Genomic DNA, 19,918 nt, shown 5'->3' on the forward strand with positions numbered 1-19,918 from the left:
ATTATCTCGGTACTGTGAGTATTGATGTATGTATATGTATATCTGCTCTACATATTCACAGATCAAATAGATTATACACAGCATTACCTATGTACCTACATAAGTTGAAACTCTTCGGTGCCCAAGGTGAGGTTAGGTTGGGCTACCACTAATCATTGGAGGGATTTCGATTATCTGGCAGCCCTGGTAAGCGAATTGAACCAGCTGGTTTAAGAATACCCTCTTTTAATTCTTCTAGAACTCACGCACGATGGCAACCCCTTAACCGTTAGAATTACCCGGTCTCACACTAGTTCCTGGCTGTGCCTTCAACACGGGATCCAATGTCGTGGAACCTGGAGTCTCGTTTCCAACAGCTAAGTAATATGTAGTATCTATTATTGACCTCCCCGCCTTCCCCTATATTCACTACCTACTATTATACGATATACAAATTTGCTTTCATCCTCAAATGCTTTGAGAGTCTGGACTCTGAGCTCGCTGGCAAGATTGAGTAATGGTATCGTGCCGTGTTGATCTTGGTGTCCAAGAAGCAACGGGAATATGCAACTCGCGCAGGAGCCTTCCCACACTTGCACTCCCAAGGGAGAAGCTTCGAAGTCGATCATAACGAAAACTTTTTCAAAGTCTAAGACATATCACAAATTTATTATTAGCATTCGAGGTGGCTCCCAAAAATGACTTTCCTTTGTGCATTATTCGTTGCGTGTAATGCCCATCTTCTGCAAGTTTGACCCTTTGCGTTACATCCGTGTGTTACCTATGCGCTTTTCCGTCCATCTATGTACATGTACCTACCTAGAATATGCGATGCGGACGGGACTTCTTCCAATTCAATGTTGCTATAGGTGCTATTCATAACTCATAACTATTTCCAACTACACTATAATCACAATTGAAGCTTATTTACAAGTTCGAACTTCGCAGTCTGAATATCTACCTAGGGGTAGCCGAGCTGACTCGATGATGGGCACGATAATTCTTGGCTAGAATCAACCCGAATTGCCGCCAACCGTCCGATATTGTGGATAGCACTAGAGGTATCTAACTTAGTAACTAGGTATCTTCCCTACAAGGAGCAAGCGGGAAATGTGGGGCATAGTGAGATCGAGCATTGTTCGGGGCCCGCGATTCGGACCCAGAAGGCTTGAGTCATTCATCTAGTTGTCACTTAAACCACTTCTCTAACTTCTAACTTTCTCTTCTCTATCGCGTACCCCTTATTTAAGAACCAGATATGTGTCAACAACAGTAACATCACCCAAGACCCAACCTTATGGATATTAGATAATATATGGGTACTACACTATGTAACCTACCCAAGCATGTTACCTATTGACAATGACATTCACGAAGGTTACATAATTTATCGTTCGCTACCTGCATGGCAGTGCATGCATGCATGTGTCTGAGTATCGAACTTTAGTTTCCATAACTTCCAAATTGTTGTTTCTCAACATTGAACTTGCAAGGTAGGTTACGGTACATTAGCCTACGGTACATAGTATTCAAGTACAATACATGCCTTCATACATAGGTACATACCTACATAGGTAGTACATATGTAGTAGACAGACCATTTGAAGTCAAGACCCCCAATATCAAATTCGAGGTTTGACAAATTCGATTTCATCACCCCCAACTTTCCTTAGCCTTGTGTCATGAAGTTACATTTAAACATTTGAAAAGCTGAGAATAATACACATCTCATTGGACTGCTTCACCGTGATCCCGAGTGACTCCCCGTCCAACCAGGCTGCCCGCCTTTCAGCTTACAGAAAAATGTATCTGACCCCAAAGTTTGACCCTAGGAAGTAATTAAGTAGATTGCGGGGTTGGTGCGACGCCATAGAATTAGCATCGGGACCGGCGTCTTATTGTTATCGCCTGTCTGTGATTGGTCGGTTTTACTTTTTATTGTTCAATTCCATCTTGTACGCAGTACGTAAAGTTATTCGACTATTTTAGCGGCCAAGGCTCTTCCCGAGGTGCTTAAACTGTTTCAACCGGAATTAATGCCTCACTGGTTTACTGACTATACTATTTCCAAACCATTGCCACGAGGATTTTGAAAGAAAGCCCTTTCCCTTCTCCAATGAACCTACTACGCCCTACGTATGTACGTTTAATGTTCTCTTTGCCTCGTCTGTTGGAGTGAATTTGCTTCTCCCTTGCTTGGAGCAATTAGTCCGGAGTAGATAGTTACATCATACATACGAAGTATAGTAGGTACATATAATATAGTATACACATCAGCTGCCCTTTTCGCCAATCAATTCCACTTCTTAATTGTCATTTTCCAACTTCCGTATAGATGAGCTGACGTGTCTCGACAGTAACACGGCAGAACTATATTTGCAAACTTACATACATACTCCATACATATGTATCTAACCATGAGATACTTAAGGTAGGAGGTAAGTAAGTATAGATGCAATGCTCATTTTGCATGTGCAGTTCAAACTCTCTCCTTAACCAACTACCTACCTACTCTTTCTGGTTATGTGATTGTCCGAATGTGCCCGAAACACTGGATAATCCAGACACGTGAGGGATCCCCTATTCACATCCCTCTAGCTAAGTCAGCAAGGGGTAGGATGAAATCTACCGAGGACAATTACACAGGTGTCTACGGTTATGATGTAAGTATGGGTACCTACATAGCTAGGTTGGTAACGTCGGAAGGAGGGAGGGCGCTTGCAGATACCTAGGTTGCTATAATGATGGGACTTCAGCATTCTGAGAAGGAAAGAGCACTTTGAACCTAAGTTCACCGTATGCTCGCTGAAAGACATGGCAATCACCGCCGGTACTGTTTGCCTTCTAGGTACAGATGTACTAGGTATGCAGCCGACATTTGAATTTTACAGAATACAACAATTTCTCGGAAATTTGAAGATACTATCATATACCCAGTACCTAGGTATTCACATCGTTATTATGTCAATATATCCTCGAATATCTTCAAATCTTTCCAAAGTACAGGATATACCTTGAATTGTATTCATATCTGTGAGTTTCTAACCCAGTTATGAATTGGACAGAAGGCAATCTTTCCCGCCATTCTAGAGGCAGGCAGCGCAATGAACTGCTCGCGAAGCAGAAGCAGCATTTCGCAAAAGTTCGCAATAGTCTATCAAGGGGTGGTGTAAAGCAGAGTCCTGTGTCCATATCCTTCTTAGGAGCCCGACGGTCTGGATCTTCTGGACGAAGGGATGGTTCCAACGGTATCTCTCACATATCCCCTTCAAGCCCTCTCTTAACAGAAAAGCGGAAGCGAAGTCAAAGTTCGCGAAATGATCTCAAGGAACAGACTTCAATTCGCGAGAAACGAAGGAGATTACTTGACATGACCGATTGGGTTGGGCTCAATCTACAACAACCCACAGATATCGTTTTTCCCAGAAAGATCCCAGCATTAGATGGTCAAAAATGGGGCAAAGCAGATCGCGTTCGGGCACATATGGCGCAAAAGCGTCATGAAACGGCAGACTTGGCCCGGTTAGAAACAGCCCAAGAAGCTCGCAACCACCCCTTAAGAATTCAGATCGGAAGTCAGGAGATTGATCCTAGTGACAGCACAGCATTCCAGCCAGTAACTAAAAGATATAGCCTCGCACCACATCCCCTATCGAGCTCATCGCACAAAAGATCAGACCAAATCTCGAGCCCAGAGCCCAGTCACGCTCGCCACCTGTATGTCGCCTCAGTCAAGAAGCAGGCATCAGGCGTACCACGAAACGAACGGGGCGGGGTAGCGAGAGAACGACGGAGAATGCCTCGGAAAGCGCCAGTTGAACCAATTAGCATGGAAGAGCCAACTCACGTCGTCTACTCCTCGTCGATGATTCACGAACCAGCACCTCGGCGAGCTAATGAGTTTCCAGTTCTGAAATGGTCACCCCCAGCGTCAGAGGATTGGGGGAGCATGAAGGTAGATATCGAGCGGCCAGCAAGGCCCTTTCCACCATCCGGAGAGGCAGATCGAGAACTTTGGAAGGGGTGGGCTGTTGACTTGTCTGATGATATATCGTTAAACGTGCCCACAACCCCTCGAATTGCAGCAGAATCGTCCAGTCCAAAAGCGGGCAGTTTGCCATCAGATTTACAAATAAGATATCCGGTCTACGATGCATCCAGTGAGCTAGCAACGAGCACTTCCTGCCAGCTCCTTGAATCAGCCAAGTGCGAGCAAGAGAACGTGCTAACTACAATTGATGACGGCACTCGCCCCTCACCCGGGTACAAACTGGCCCATGAAGATAGTCAAGTCCGGGTTACGGATGAAAATGAAATTTGGATGAAATTCGCCTTCGATGGCGATATCGATGAGCTGGAAGCCGATATGTTTAGAGAGGCTGCGCACCAGGCTGCTGTGGAGCTACGCCCTTCCGAGACATCGACGGATGGGGTGAATACGATAAAAATGACTACAACTTGTGAGACAGACCCCCTCAACTTCCTTGATACGCGGCAAACCGATGCTACTTTCTCCAGTACTTCCAGCGAAAGTCACATTGCAACACATGGAACGGTGGTTTCGGAACCGACATCTAGTAACATAGCCACAACAGGTTCTACAAACGTAGCTGAGCCAGAATCTCGTTTCCGCTTCGCGCAGCCAAAACCATTTGTCGGGAAACTCGCCGATCCGAGCGTTCATGTACAAGGGCCACCTCTCAGGCCGAAGGATGCTAAGAAACGGAGAGGTAGATCTAAGAAGAAAGCCGTGGACGGAAGAACGGATATTCGGCGTCTCCCGGATTTCGACGGAGATCCAATCGAAGAGTTCGAAGAGTAGTAATGTACCTATTTCAAAGCACTCGTAGTCGCAAACAATTACTCAGAATCACTGTATCAAGGACACACATACCTACATACATATTATTAGGTAATTGATGTTAGGCATTAATTTAATGCAGTATAGCTCGACTAGAATTTCAGTCATTTGCTTAGGAGGCAATTGTAATAATTATGGGGGCCGGGATACGCCCTTTCGAGTCAAATCCCGCAATCAGCACAAAGTTTGCCTTCCCCTTTTCTCTTTTACATGCCCAGGTGAATATTAAATAAATACCTACCCAGGTATACTTGCCTAGGTAGGTAAACATTATAGGTGCTTACATATCTGCTCTGTACTTACCTTAGTAGGCGCTCGCAAATTGATCATTCAAGTTCTTATTCGCACCAATACCTTGGAAAGAATCGATAGGTACTCGCTACGCTCAGAGACAATGTCACCGGTGGCGGATATAGATTTATATGCGCCTTTCGAGCGCGACGTCGTACTTGAAATCCGGACTAGTAAGATGAAGACAATGCCGGGGCTCAAGATCGAGACAGGCATAGATAAGCAGCTGCGCTCCGGTCGCATCCCCGTGTCTTATCTTGGACTCGATGCGGATGAGCATGACCTTGTGTTCCACGGCGGCCCTGATAAAGCAATCCACGGATGTGAGTCGGATTTAAACCCCTATTTCGCAGGAAGTGAGTCATCCGCCATATCCGCAGTGTTCTGATCCCCGCTACAGATTGCTGCTCTCATTATCCTACTTGGCAAAATGAGTTTCCCGAAGCTGCCGCCCGCTTTAGACGTGGTGGGTTCGGGGAGAATTTCGTAACGGAACGCAGTATGTATTCTGAAGTTCATTGTCGTTATCCCTTTTGGACATCAACTCAGAATTCGGACCTTATATGAGGGATTATCGGCAATGCTAGCTTTTCTCTAACTAGCTTTGGATTCTTATAGCTGCCCGCCTGGCGTCTACTGATCTTTGATCTTTAGTGAACGAGCGCAACGTATGTATCGGCGACGTCGTATCCGTCGGCAACGATGGTGTCCTGCTGCAGATCAGCCTGCCACGGCAGCCGTGCTTCAAGCTGAACCACCGGTTCCAGCTGAAGAACTTCGCACCCAACACGTTCAAGACCAGCCGCACCGGCTGGTACTATCGCGTCCTGCGCGAGGGCACCGTGCAAGCCGGCGACGAGATCCGGCTCGTGGAGCGCAAATGGCCCCAGTGGACCATCGAACGCGTCCAGGAGTACCTGCACCGCACGCAGGACAACGCCGTCATGAACGAGGAGCTCGCGGCTATCCCCGACATGGGCGATGAGAGCCGCAAGGCGTTTGAGAGACGCGTCGAGAAGCTCCGCGCGAAGCAGAAGCGTGCCCTTAACGGAGGGGAGGAGAAGAAGAAGGAGAAGTGGCGGGACTTTACGATCGTTGAGAAAAAGAACCAGACGCCGCGCATCGCGTCGTTCGTTCTGCAGGCAGTGCACCCGGACCCCGAGGCAGCTGAGCTGGCGCTCGGCTCCCACGCGCGCCTCAGGCTACCGAACGGCCTCGTGCGCCCCTACTCCATCGTGTCGGGCACCGACCCCAACCGCTTCGAGCTCGGCGTCGCCCTTGACGCCGCGAGCCGCGGGGGGTCGGCGTATCTCCATCACAATATGACGGAGGGCGATACCATGCAGGTCGGGCGGGTGACGGCGGAAGTGCAGCCCGCGGGCGCGGCGAGTAACCACGTGTTCATCGTCGGTGGTATTGGGATCACAGCGTTCCTCGGCATGCTGGAGAGGCATCAGAGGATTCACTGGGAAACGACGCTGCACTACGGCGTCCGCGACGCCGCCACGGACATCCCGTTTCGCGCGCGTCTTAACGCTCTCTCCCGGGGCGACGACGACAAAAACAGCAGCAGCAGTGTCAACGTCAAGATCTACGACCGGAGTAAAGAAGAGCGCATGGACATCCCTGGCATCTTCCGAGATCTCCCCTGGAACTCGCACGTCTCGGTGTGCGGCCCGCCGCGGCTGATGGAGGAGGCGAGGGACGAAGCCGAGAAGCGCGGGCTGGGGAGGGACGAGGTGCACTACGAGGCGTTCACGGCAGACACGGGGGGTGATCCGTTTGAGGTTGAGGTTACGTTCGCACAAGACTCTGACAAAAAAGACTCCGACGATGGGGAGAAGAACGACGGTAAGAAGGATACCGGAAAGAGTAAGGGTAGGCTTCTTACAGTAGGCGCAGAGGAGACGTTGCTGGAGGTGCTGCGGAGGACCTTTGGCGACGACGATGTCCCGTCGAGCTGCGAGGTGGGCAGTTGTGGCACGTGTAGGGTTGGGCTGAGGAGCGGCAGGGTCGAGCATAGGGGGACGGCGCTCGGGGAAGAGGAGAAGGAGGGGGCGATGCTGAGTTGTGTTAGTAGGGGCGTCGGGAAGATTGCTATTGAGATATAGACTAGGTGGGTAGGGATGAGTGTAAAGATAGGGGTTAAGGATTGGAGTAAAGGGTATCTTATGTGGTAGGTGGGTATTTTCTTTTTCAACATCTTATAGCATGTATGTAGGTACTTTAAAGATGAGGAGATGAGTAGACGATCTAATGAATACCAAATCCACTCTATAACTAAATACCTGCCTGGGTTAGTAGGCACAATGAGACTACTGGGTACCTATTATATGCACCCGCTTGGTAACAGTATTATGTTTCGTCTAATATGTTCACTACGTTCCAAATTTCTTTGACGGGAGTAGATTAATATATCCTTAACAGCGACGCGTCTACATTCGCGCACCCGACTCCATTATCTAATAGCTGTCTCCTCATCAGGACCTGTGATCGTGGTCTTTTTACCCCTAATACTTCCGCCTAGCCATACAAGCGTAACCACCGCGCCCGACGCAGCCCAGACCGCGAAACTCCAAGTCATCGTGCCCCAACCCGCCGCATCGGCCACGTACCCAGCCCACAGCGGGCCAATGACTCCCCCCAGGGCAAACGCCATCGTGTAGAGCCCGTAGCCCAGCCCGTAGACGCCCTTCTCGCCAAAGACGCCCGGCTCCTCGGCCTGCTTCTCCTCGATCACGTACGTGATGTCGGCCATGAGGGGGACGTTGGCGAAGGCCAGCGACACGCCGAGGAGCGCGAGCAGGAAGCCGAGGAGCACCTTATGCGCGATGGTGCTCAAGGTGACGAAGCGCAGACACGCGAGCAAGGGGACGGCGAGGCAGAAGCCGAAGAAGGAGGGCCACTTGGGCCCGTGCCGGTCGGAGAGCCAGCCGACGAGGGGGGAGATGAAGCCCGGCAAGCAGATGGTGAGGAAGAAGAGGCCGGCGGCTGTGGAGTTCCATTGGAAGGTGGATTGTAGGAATAGTGGTAGCGTGGCGTCGAATCCCATCCTATCGATGGCTTGGTTAGTTACGTGAGCGTGTAGGATGGGGTGTAGGTGTATGCACTGACATGAGGCCGGCCTGGGTGAACAGGCCGTAGAGAGCTGCATGCAATCTAGGAGACTTGAGAAGCACCTTGATTGAATGGCCGATGCTAGTAGATTCTGCTGGTGCTACTTGGTCCTGTCTACTGTCACCCAGTGTTTCAGTCCTCTTCTCTTCTTCGTTCCCGCCTCGTGGAGGTTGGGTGCGTCCCTCCGAAGCTGGCTCTGAGGTGGCAGGTACGGATAAAGCCATTGCCTCCACATCAGGCCCATTAGCATTTATTCCAGGGAGGGTAGCACCGAGGTCATCATCAAGCCATTGTCTCGCAATCTTCTTCTCGATCATAAAGAGTCGCAACAGGATGTCTACCGCAACAACACCAAAGGCAATGTAATAGACAGCATAATATCCCGCTGCACTGTAGACGGAACCGCCTATCAAAGGGGCTATGAGAAACCCAGCACTTATGGATAAGCCGACGTAGCCCAAAGCGACACCGACATTGTTCTCCATGGTGTCGACTAGCAAAGCACAGCCCACGCTCCAGACTATGGAGGCACTCAAGCCCTGCAGAACTCTGCCTACCACGAGCAGGCCGATGGAGTTGCCGAAACATAGGAGCAGAGTTGAGGTTGCCAGCGATACTAATCCGAGGAGCAAGGGCCACCGTCTGGACGACGTGTGGTCGGCGTAGAGCCCGGCAATGGGACTGCCGACGAACAAGGCCACGCTGTAGCAGGCCAGCAGAACCGACGTCCAGTGCTGGACTTGGTCCGCGGGGATGCCCACCTGGATGGTGAGCGAGAAGGGGATGACGGGGATAATTAGGGCATAGAAGAAGGTATCGGTGAAGATGGCCAGATTTACTTTTATTTTAGGTATTGCCTGTTAGTAGCACTAGTAATGGTAAGGGGCTGGCTTTAACGAACCAGTTAGCACGATCAAAGTCGTCGAAGAACGCATCGAAAGGAGGCAAGGGGGTTTCGACTTGCGATCCTCCCTGGTCCCCGAAAGAAACTGCCGCGCACTACGCATAAACCCCATCTCGAACATCACCTAGTGAAAAGCCCAGGTGGCTTTAATCATGAAAAGAATTGTGAAAATTAAATAGTGAGTATTTGCAAGAAGAGAATCCAAAATTCCCAGCCTTCACCTGGATATATACAGATTTGGTTCCTTCCAAGCTCTTTTCCAAGTTCTTTTGCAAGTTCTTTGGCAAGTTCTTTTCGGGAGTAATAAGAGTCCAGGGGGTCCGCGGGGCCCGATTCCCCTGACTTTGTTCATTACGACGGTGGTATGCAGTCAGTGATTACTGACTATAGTGACCTTATGACCAACTACATGTTGAGCTATTATGAGCTTATAGCTTATAGTAAATTTTAACAAGTTTTATGATATCCATATTTCTACAAATTCACGGCCTACCTAGCTAGTTATTAGTGATGCTATTGAAAGGAAAGAGGAAATAGGGAGAGGAAAAGATATGAAAAAAGATATGAATTAGTTATACCTTATACCTTATGTAATCACTTTCGTAAAGTGGGTCGTAGTGGCTTAAAAGGGAACCCGGAAACCCATAAGCCTCACATGGACCCACTAAATCGCCTCGTTCCTAATTAGCTTAGGGGCTGAATTTCTTCCTTTTTTCTTCTTTTTTTCTTTTCTTTTTCTTTTCCATCCCTTTGATCGGTTGAGAATTGTTGTCGTACTGCGCGACAGCATCTATACAACACCTACAATACATAATAACAATGGCGGAATCAAATCCTGCAGGAGAGTTCTCCGCATGCCCAATTTCTATACCTCCGCTACCATCATTTCCTGTAAACGCGACACATTATATTTACTTACGAAGAAACGCGCCGAGGATATCGACTCCTGACGACTCGAGAAGTCTCTTCATCGCCAATGTCCCTTGCGATAGCACCGAACTCCATTTCCGGGCTTTCTTCACCAGTTTAATTGGAGCGGGCCGATTTGAGAGCATATCATTTAACCAAGACAAAAAAGCCATTAAGTCTTCGCACGAGCCTGCCCAAGCAATAAGACTAGCAGCCCACAGGAAGAGGAAGCGCGCCGAAGAAGAGCTCCAATTGGCAAGAGACGAAGCTGCAGCAGAACTACCACCAACATGGTCTCGGCAATTATATCGTAGTGGCAGCTCTGCTGTTGCCTTGCTAGCCGATGACAAGAGCGTCGAGTTAGCCCTCAAAGCTATCAAGAAGCTCAAAAAGCAGAAGGACTACCCGGTTTGGGGGAAGGGCGTTGACAATAAAGCTCCACCCCTAGGCTCACAATGGCTCAAAGCGCATAACAGATTGTCCTACCCGGGTAACGATGTTGTCCAAGCCTCGATGGATGCCTACTTCACCATCTTTAACATTAAGGAGAAGGAAGCAGCTCAGCTGGCTAAGCGACTCCGCCACGAGCCCGACGAGGATGGCTTCGTGACGGTTACGCGGGGCGGTCGCGCCGCGCCTGCTAGGAGAGCCGAGGCGGAGGAGGCCAAGCAGAGGATGTTGGCGAAGCAGCAAAAGAAGAACGACGAGATGACAGACTTCTACCGCTTCCAGATGCGCGAGAAGAGGAAATCCGAACAAGTGGAGATGCTGAAGAAATTCGAGGAGGATAAGAAGAAGGTGCAAGCAATGAAGCAGAAGCGTGGGAAGTTCAGACCGGAAACCTGAGAGAATGGCGTCGTTGCTAGCTAGTTAGGCTGGGCTGGACAAGCCTCCGAGATCAGTTCTCTCGCATCCAAGTGGCACTTGATAAGTTACGGTGTGAGACTCTTCGAGTAAGTACTATTTTTTTACCTTTTTTCCTTCTTGCTATGATGACGAGCACGGGGCCAGCGAATTGCGGTCGAGTCTGGATTTCCAGATCCTCGACTGCGCATGCCGAAAAAAACCGTGTAATATATATCTTCTCAACTTGTCTGAAAGCATTATCACACCGCACCTTGTTAAAAGAATCACTCTTGGTTAGGACATAACTAACAGGATTCGCAGATGGGATTCGAGTTTACAGAAGGCCTCAGAACAAATGGAAGTCTTGCAGAATTGTGTAGGCGTGGGGTTTCTGCTGAAGAAATACCAATAGGCGTATGTGATATTTTCTGCGCCAAGAAGGCTGATTCGGTAGACCCCCGGACGGCGATGATATTTGTTCGTCACTGCAGGAAACCTGTTTAACAGTGTTCAGAGGTTTAAGCCATATTCAGCTCTCTGTTACTAAGTTGTAGCCCTCGTCGAGAAACCGCAAGTTTTACTAGAACTTGAGGAGCCAGAGTAGGAAGCTTGGACGACGGTAAATAGCAAATTAATGTTTTCGTCTACGTCTACCTTATATCCCTAGCACGGAACATATTTGGGGGTAGCTGAAGGTAACTCGAAGATTTATCAGCCTTATTTCTTCTCGGATGTAGTAGTCTAACGTCCGAGTGTCAATCAACCCCGTAAAAGCGCGGCTGCACATCTAGCTGCATACGCTCCCGTCCAAAGAGTATCCCCGGATAAAAATCAGGGATAATAACTACTTATAGATTGTATTCATGGTCGTTTGATATTATATATCAACAAGATCTTTGTCTTTGCAGATCCCTATCATGATCGATGTTGTGCTCTTCTGGCCCTGTCATCCACAGCCACCTCGTGCTCTATCTCGGTACTAGGTAGCTGCGTAAGGCTATATCGGGTGTTACGATACCTACCTACTTATATTATATTGTCGCGAATATGCGGTGCTTACATACACGTTTTTGTCAACCTCAAGCGACGCTGTGTAATGTGGTTTGAAATGCCTGTTTTAGATTTAGATTTTCAGATTTTAGATCTGGATCTGGATCTGAATCTGAATCTGGATCTACATGAAAATCTAGATCGGGTCACCATCTGGCATCTGCGTCTGTGCCGAGAGCAAAGCCAAGATCTAACCCTACCTAGGTGTAGAGCTACTATCCATGTACCTGTGTATGTATAATGCTGCGCATAACAAGATCTTCTTTCTACGAGCGCGAGCTGATGCGTCGCTGGAATTTTGCTTGGATGCCTCGGACTCGGAGAGCTATTTTCTGTAGTTATAGGTAGCCTGCGCGGAATCGTTGTTTGGACTGGGCGGCTGCTTCAGCGGTAGCATAAGAACGAGGATGACGTCGCCGAGTGCCCTGGCTTCGTTGTCGAGGAAGCCGGTTCGAGAACCTCTGGGCGGCATCTGCGAGGTGCTGGACGTGTATGAATACGGACCTTGATCCGAGGGCTAGGGAACAGCAGCAATGAAGCCCATCCCCCTGACGCGTAATAGGGGGGCATACCATTAACTCCCTAGAGTATATAAATCCCTCGATCTTGTCAGTTCTCCGCCTTATGTCGGAATGCATGATATGTTTATACTAGCTTATCAAACGGGCCAAGTTTTTTAATCTCTGCTGGGTAGGTACTGTAGGCACCTGCAGGTATATAATGATTTCTGTTCTATATATATATATATATATATATGTAGTGCTAGCTATTGCCTTGGTTTCTGGAAGTGGGCACCATAATACTTCGATGTAGAGTGCAACAATGCGGATGTGCTGGGCACTAGGGGGGGTTTCCAGATCGAAGCTATCAGCACCCCTGGAATAACGACTTGCTAATTGGCTACCTACCTCGGCTCGGGAATCACCACCCTATAGATCGAAGCTGCGAGGCAAACACGTTTAGACGCTAGCAGGAATCCAGTCCATCAGGACTGGGCTTTTTAAAACCGCATACTAGTAGCCTAGTAGGTACATAGATTAGCTAGTCAAAAGGGAAGGGACTGCGTTATCTGCCGCGTAGTGCGTTGTTGTAAGCAGGACAAGGACGGACTAGAACGTTTGAAGTTGGTTCATTGGAGAGGAGAGCACCTGTTCGAAGTACTTACCGACTTACCGACTTACATAGCTAAGATGTACGACTCAGTACGAGGCTAGAATTTTGATGCCAAGTGACGCATATTGTATCGTGTTTACCGTGATCGTGATGAGAAGGTTGGAAACTTGATGCATAAGCTGCTTCCTTTAAACACGCATTCCGGTGTAAGAAGCACCGCGCATTTATTTAGTTATATCAGAAGATGGAACGATCTATGACGTGTACCAGCTAATGGCGGATGAACTATAGCTTTTTGTTTTATAGAAGAGAAAAAGTAATTTAAATGATTTAAAGAAAAAAAATAAAAAAGATTTCCCCCTCCAAAAAAAGGAAAAAAAAAAAAAAAAAAAAAAAACCGTATGGTTGTTTCACCAATAGAGAAGGATAGCATGCATGGATGAGAAAACGGTTCCAATCTTGACCCCCCGAACGGGGATCACGCATGGACCGGGGAGTCATTTGTGGGGTCTTATAGGGTCTAGATCATGCATCGGCCGCATGTGGTATACGGGGATTTAACCCCAACGTAGTTTAACCCCAACTCTACATCCTTGCTATAAAATCAATTGAATAACATTTGAAGTTGTACTCGTACACAGTTAGTACTTGCATTTTTTGCATTTTCATCGGTATCCCCACGCCTCCAATCGAAGACAGATATCGGGGTGGACTGGGTGGATGTTAGCGTTTAGCGCACATGCCACATGTGGCTGGCTTATTTCAAATTACCATGTAAGATTTCCTTCTTTCTTTAGTTATTCCGATTATCTACTTAAACTCGCAGTATTTATCTTCTAGATTTTAATCTTTGGCTGAGCATATTTCGTTACTCCCGGGTGTGTTCTATACCGTACGCTACTGCGCCGCTACTGTGTGGAAGACATCTAGTTAGGTATGTAGGTTATTAGTTGTCAATCTGTTACCAATTTTATCTCATCAGATCTTGTACACTCTTGTTTCCTTGTCGATCAGTAAATCCCAGATTCGTTAACAACTAATCACCTATATATATCTTTAAAAGAGCTGTGATCTTACCTACCTAATACATTAGAAGCCAGTAGAGTTGAGCAGCACTTCTGTTTTTATATCATTGGAAGAAAAGAAGAATGAAAGGAGTAGATGCTCCGAGCTAATCAAACAATCAGCCAACCTAAAGGCTGAGAGAGATTAGGTGGTGAAGAAGACCTTACCTCCAAGCTCTTTAGTACATATATCTACATGCGTACCTAGTACCTACCCAGTAATCGTAAATGAGTGCCACTCAAAATTCAAATACATGAACACTTTTTTCTTCTTCTTCTTCTTACATGTATGGTAACACGACATCTAGACATCTCATTTGAAGGACTTCAAAGTTGCATTATGGCTAGTTGTTCTTACCTTGGTTAGAGAGCAATCGCATCTGCATGAATTTAAGCTTCATCCAATTGACTTCTCTAGCTTCCAATACTATGTACAATGTACAATACTATGTACCTAGTAGCGTAAGGATTCTAAGGAAGGGTTACGTCCATGTTCAGGTACCTACCGAGCCCTGCTTGCCTTATTCAATCATTTCACTGCCATGCCTCCGGGCGGCGATCACGGTTCCTTCAACTTTTCTTTTGACTAGTGTCAGCTGTACTAACCCAGGTAGGTACTTGTTGCCTACTAGGTAGTATTAATTATCCTTGCCGTTTTCAATGTTGAACATGTTGAACTCCTCAACCTTGTTCATATGTACCTACTAGGTACTGTACTAGAGCTTCCTGGCCTTACCTCCAGTCGTACATCCGAATCTTTTCCTACATCTTGTCTCTTAACCTTAATCAACTTGAACTCCATTATTTCCATTATTTCCATTCTTCCCCTCGTGGCACTTGTCCGGCATTCCTCGATACCTAATACTTGGAGTTGCAAACCGTTGCACAACATCTGTCTACTTATTTTTTCTCCTTTGCCTTTGAAGCATCTACATTGACATATCTAATACATAATCATTGTATTTCTACCAAGACATCATATTGGGGGGCAAGGGAGAAGGGGAAAACTAACTCGTAACAGTTGTCAATCAACTCTTCGCCTCCACTGCTAGTCCACCAGTCCACTTGGTTTTTCTTTTTTTTTTCTTCTTAGGTTTTTTCTTCCACTTCCGCCCAGCTGTCGAGTACGTCCGAGATACGCGACAATTGAAGAATGCATAGATCAAAGCGCCTTTCCCTTGCCCCAATATAGGCTGGAATCATGAGAGTTGCGATACGGGAACAGTTGGCGGCCCTCGTGCTGCTTGCTGTACTCGTCGCACTCGCCATCGTCTCCATTCCAACTTGGATTTATGTGAACCGGTTTGTGATTGGAGTAACGACCGATGGTCTCGCCTTAACTGCATCTCTCAAGGCTGCCCAGGTTTCTTCAGAGATAGAATTGATACAGACAACTTGTAATAACATAGCCACAAGATTGCTGTTGCAAGATGTTATCGAGTCCTTCTATCGCGGCAATGATTCCGAATATTTGTGGAATCAAGCTTCCGCCGATATCAGGACTGCTCTGAATTCTCACACCACCAGGAACAATTTCCTGCAAGCAAGACTCTACTCCCGAAACCAAACAGGCGCCGATCGTCCCGACGGCCTTCTCAGTGTTACCGGCACCGACATCCCCGAGATTAGATTGCCTTACCTCACTGATAATGGGTCACAAGCTATCCTCGGTGATACTTCCTCTGGTTATCCTGCCGCTTTATACCCAAATATTACCTATTACAACTCCACAGATCCCGATCCAGCTTATCCGAACCACACCAAAGTCATCGCTAGACCGTTTCCCGATATCCGAATCGACTCAAGTGTGGATGGACTTGTCCTGGGACCATTGGTAGTTAATAGTTCCTACGCACTGCTATCTTTAACCATACCAATGCGCCAAAATGGACGTGATGATTTAATACTTGGGTACATGACCATCGTTGCCGAGGCCACAGCCCTCGTCACTATTGCAAAATCTAGGGAAGGTGTTGGAAGTACTGGCGCTACGTTGATAATCGGACCTTCAACTGGGTGGAATCGCTTCAGCAAGTACAACCTACCAGCGAACGCGAGCCACCCGGCAGCAGCAAATTTCTCGGATGTCCAGGTCAATTTTGTTCTGCCACCACTGCCCATGCCCGGCCAGTCAGATAGACACACACTGCATAACTATGCTTCCGGCAACTACGACGAACCCTTTAACGTTTCCCGGTACGACGCAGCATTTAGGGCTTTCACCATCCGGAACGCTGCTGTGAATAATGCTAGCAGTTTACTATCCACTAGAAATGAACAGGGAGTCTCCGTCTCCGTCGGCTATGCTCGCCCGCAAACCTCATTGGTGAACTGGACGATTATTGTCGAACAGGATAGGGCTGAAGCGAATATCCCGATCGACACCCTTCAACATATTCTCCTCGGGTGTGTTTTTGGAACCGTAGGGCTCATCTTGCTATTGGTGATACCTTGTGCTCATCTAAGCGTCATGCCGATTAGGAGATTGAAATCCGCAACTGAGAAATCCATTGCACCCCCTGGGTACGCTGAATCCTACATAGATGACCTAGATTACGACGAAGACGAGGACCATCCTGGATCGAGCGATGCAAGTCGGAAATCTAACAACGGGAAGCTGATTCGGATGAAGAGGTTCATTCGAAGGCATACGCGAACCAGGGTTTCAGCTTCAGTACACGACAGTGAGCAGAGGAGACGAATTTTCAAGATCCCCAAGAGAGTCAACGACCGAAAACACTACGTAACCGACGAGCTTACGGAGTTGACCCAGACCTTCAATGAGATGAGCGATGAATTACTGAGGCAATACACCTCTTTGGAAGAGAAAGTAGCGCAGAGGACACGCGAGCTGGAAATTAGCAAGAAGGCAGCTGAGGCCGCTAACGAGAGCAAAACGTTGTTCATTGCCAACATATCTCACGAGCTTAAAACCCCTCTGAACGGAATCTTGGGCATGTGTGCTATCTGCATGGAGGAAGATAGCTTGCCCCGGATCAAGCAGTCCTTGAAGGTTCTTTACAAGTCTGGTGATTTGCTATTACACCTTCTCGAAGACTTGCTTAGTTTCTCGAAGAACCAGATTGGTCAACAAGTGAGCCTAGAGGAAAGGGAATTTCGATTCGGAGATATTCGGTCGCAAGTGGTGACCATTTTTGACAAACAAGTGCGTGAAGGTTCGATTGAGTTTTCCGTCGCTTTCTTAAGCACCGACAACGGCACTGTTGAGCTCGAACATGCAGATGTAGACGAAAAGCTTCCGGCAATCGGCCCTCTCGGCACTGGTAGACTGAAAGATATGTGTCTATGGGGTGATCAGCACCGAATCCTACAAGTTCTCATCAACCTCGTGAGCAACAGTTTGAAATTTACGCCAGCCGGAGGAAAGGTAGCTGTCAGGATAAAATGCCTACGCGAGATCGAATCGAACATGGACGAGAGTCGAACCTCCTCATTATCAAAGAGCGGTTCCAATCGCGTAGGTAGAGGTAGGCATAGAATGGGATCAGGTTCGAACAAGTCTAAAACCTCGAATGAAATACCGTCTCCCCCGGCTCATTTCATGGGAGCGGGCACAGCCTTATCCATCAACCCCATGGATCCCAAAGCCATACCTCATATACGCATACGTGAGAGATCACCAACGCCTCCTCCGCCCAGTGCCAAATCATTCTTGTTCGAATTCGAAGTTCAGGATACCGGCCCCGGCATCCCCGAGCATATGCAGCAGCGTGTCTTCGAACCGTTCGTCCAAGGTGACCTCGGTCTTAGCAAGAAGTTTGGTGGGACTGGTTTGGGTCTGAGTATCTGCCAGCAATTGGCGACTCTGATGGGAGGGAGTATCTCGCTAAGGAGCACCGTTGGTGTTGGGACAACCTTCATTATGCAGATTCCTCTCAAGTACACCAAGGACAGGTAAGAGAACCGCTACTTTGAATCCTTCGTACACTATCTAACAGCTCCAACACAGGGCTTCAAGCACTGCCTCCAGCAGCATTAATTCCCGCGCGCCCAGCATTACTAGCTCGCTGGAAGGCGATAACCGCCAAAACTCTCTAACATTGTCACAAGCTACAGCGGAGGCCGAGGCTAAAGCCAGCGTACTTGATCAGCAACCACGCCTTGTTGGTTTAAGACAACCGTTCTTTGCCGCTATCCCTGTTACCAAATCAAATCCAACTCCGGACGACCAGATGAAAACCATAGAGAGGGTCAAGGCCAATAAAGGAGAAGGAAAGCTACGAGTTCTCGTCGCGGAAGATAATCCCACCAACGTCGAAGTTGTTAGTCGGATGTTGAAGTTGGAAGACGTTTACGATGTAACGATCGCAAAAGACGGACAGGAGGCATATGAATTAGTGAAGACGAATATGGAGAACAACCTTCTCTTTGACCTGATTTTCATGGACGTCCAGATGCCTAATCTTGACGGTCTACAGAGCACCCGTCTCATTCGGAAAATGGGATATTCGGCCCCGATTGTCGCTCTCACGGCTTTCTCGGAGGAAAGCAATATTAAAGACTGCATGGAGTCCGGCATGAACGAATTTCTTAGCAAACCTATCCGACGGCCGGCTCTCAAGCAGGTACTCAAGAAATTTGCTACTATTTTGGAAGAACCAGAAACTGCATCGCAACTCACTAGAAAAAGCACTCCTGATAAGGCTGAGCAGGTGGGGGAGGATCAGCCCCAGAATCAGGACACGGATTCCACACCAAGAAATGAAGGCAAGGAACACGGACTTTCGAATGGGACTCATACACAAACATATACGGTGCAATGATTTCCCACTTAAATTCATCATCGTATGAAGCGTTTACCGCCTACCAGTTATGACACACACCGATATTCTACGATATAAACCCCTCAATATTTCTGAGCACATCTGAGTTGGCTGTTATTTAGCATTTGCCTCTTGGCGGGGGGGCCTGATCATCTTAGTCTGGGGACTTTTATTTTCAACCACAATATGGTTTTTGTTGTTTCTTGGCGGCGTTGAATCTGGAAGGGCTTACAAAAAGGAGGGCCTGGGATGGATTGAATTAAAAAGAGTGGGAGTTTGACTTCCCCAAAATCCGAATGGCGAATGCGTTTGGATTGTAGGATTTGAACCTACGGTAACATATTTGCTGTCCCCTTTTCTTAAGCTTCTTCTTTCTTTTTGTTTGGGAAGGGGATAAATATCATGGGAGGCAATCGGGAATCCTCTGGTTCACATATCTGGCGCTGTCATGCGTTTGTAATCCACATCATCTATATGTGGTTTTGGGATTTGGAGAGGCGGGGAATTTAACGTCTTTTGGGGCTCCGCATACAAATTCATAAGGTAAAGGGGTAAACTAGAAATGTCAATGGAGGATAATAAGTTGGCGGAGGAACGAATACGAATCTACTACTGAATACATAATCATTAAGCTGTGATCAATCAGCCGAGCCAACTTGAGCTCAACTATTCGACAGTTACATTTTTTGACACTATATCAAAGCCTGTGAAAATTCTATACTTTGTGTAGATATTTTAATACGCAATGCATATAACTACCTACATATCTCAGATTGATTTGCTTAAATACAAGATACTCCGGGTTCCGCGAGATAGACCGAAATGGTGCGAAATGCCGGCTAAGTTGCCGAACCGAACCGGTTCGAGAACGTCGAGCGGAGGAGCTAACTTGGGTAGTCAGTTACCATACCATAGTAGGTAGTATGCATGAAGATATGTACATCAACGATAGTAGTATGTGCAATGTGTAATAATGTACCTGGGTATAACTAGTTGCCTA

At 47.6% G+C, this 19,918-nt stretch overlaps 5 protein-coding genes across 5 annotated transcripts; 4 read left to right on the top strand and 1 right to left on the bottom strand.

Moving 5' to 3' along the window:
* The first annotated feature begins 2,892 nt into the window (after positions 1 to 2,892).
* On the top strand, positions 2,893 to 4,992 carry GGS25DRAFT_384231 (uncharacterized protein). Its single transcript, XM_049258289.1, has one exon. The coding sequence runs from the start codon at positions 3,032 to 3,034 to the stop codon at positions 4,799 to 4,801; it is 1,770 nt and encodes a 589-aa protein (XP_049114972.1). The 5' UTR covers positions 2,893 to 3,031; the 3' UTR covers positions 4,802 to 4,992.
* On the top strand, positions 4,867 to 7,404 carry GGS25DRAFT_500721 (PK beta-barrel-protein domain-containing protein-like protein). The gene is made up of 4 exons (XM_049261869.1): positions 4,867 to 5,099; positions 5,152 to 5,454; positions 5,532 to 5,630; positions 5,786 to 7,404. Exons 2-4 carry the CDS (start codon positions 5,235 to 5,237, stop codon positions 7,240 to 7,242), a joined length of 1,776 nt encoding a protein of 591 aa, XP_049114973.1. The 5' UTR covers positions 4,867 to 5,099; positions 5,152 to 5,234; the 3' UTR covers positions 7,243 to 7,404.
* Positions 7,405 to 7,421: 17 nt separating this feature from the next.
* GGS25DRAFT_533390 (MFS general substrate transporter) lies at positions 7,422 to 9,264 on the bottom strand (the record flags this gene model as incomplete). The annotated part of the gene is made up of 3 exons (XM_049265670.1): positions 7,422 to 8,184; positions 8,246 to 9,086; positions 9,150 to 9,264. The coding sequence occupies 3 exons, from the start codon at positions 9,262 to 9,264 to the stop codon at positions 7,590 to 7,592; spliced, it is 1,551 nt and encodes a 516-aa protein (XP_049114974.1). The 3' UTR covers positions 7,422 to 7,589.
* Positions 9,265 to 9,850: 586 nt separating this feature from the next.
* GGS25DRAFT_500726 (ribosomal RNA-processing protein 7-domain-containing protein) lies at positions 9,851 to 11,251 on the top strand. Its single transcript, XM_049261870.1, has one exon. It carries the CDS (start codon positions 9,972 to 9,974, stop codon positions 10,905 to 10,907), a length of 936 nt encoding a protein of 311 aa, XP_049114975.1. The 5' UTR covers positions 9,851 to 9,971; the 3' UTR covers positions 10,908 to 11,251.
* Positions 11,252 to 15,204: 3,953 nt separating this feature from the next.
* Positions 15,205 to 19,655, top strand: GGS25DRAFT_384368 (putative histidine kinase SlnCl1). The gene is made up of 2 exons (XM_049258290.1): positions 15,205 to 18,049; positions 18,105 to 19,655. The coding sequence occupies exons 1-2, from the start codon at positions 15,336 to 15,338 to the stop codon at positions 18,916 to 18,918; spliced, it is 3,528 nt and encodes a 1,175-aa protein (XP_049114976.1). The 5' UTR covers positions 15,205 to 15,335; the 3' UTR covers positions 18,919 to 19,655.
* The last annotated feature ends 263 nt before the right edge of the window (positions 19,656 to 19,918 follow it).

This window comes from Hypoxylon fragiforme (genome assembly GCF_022984875.1).
Source record: "Hypoxylon fragiforme strain CBS 206.31 chromosome Unknown GGS25scaffold_7, whole genome shotgun sequence".
In the NCBI taxonomy this organism is placed as follows: Eukaryota; Fungi; Ascomycota; class Sordariomycetes; order Xylariales; family Hypoxylaceae; genus Hypoxylon; species Hypoxylon fragiforme.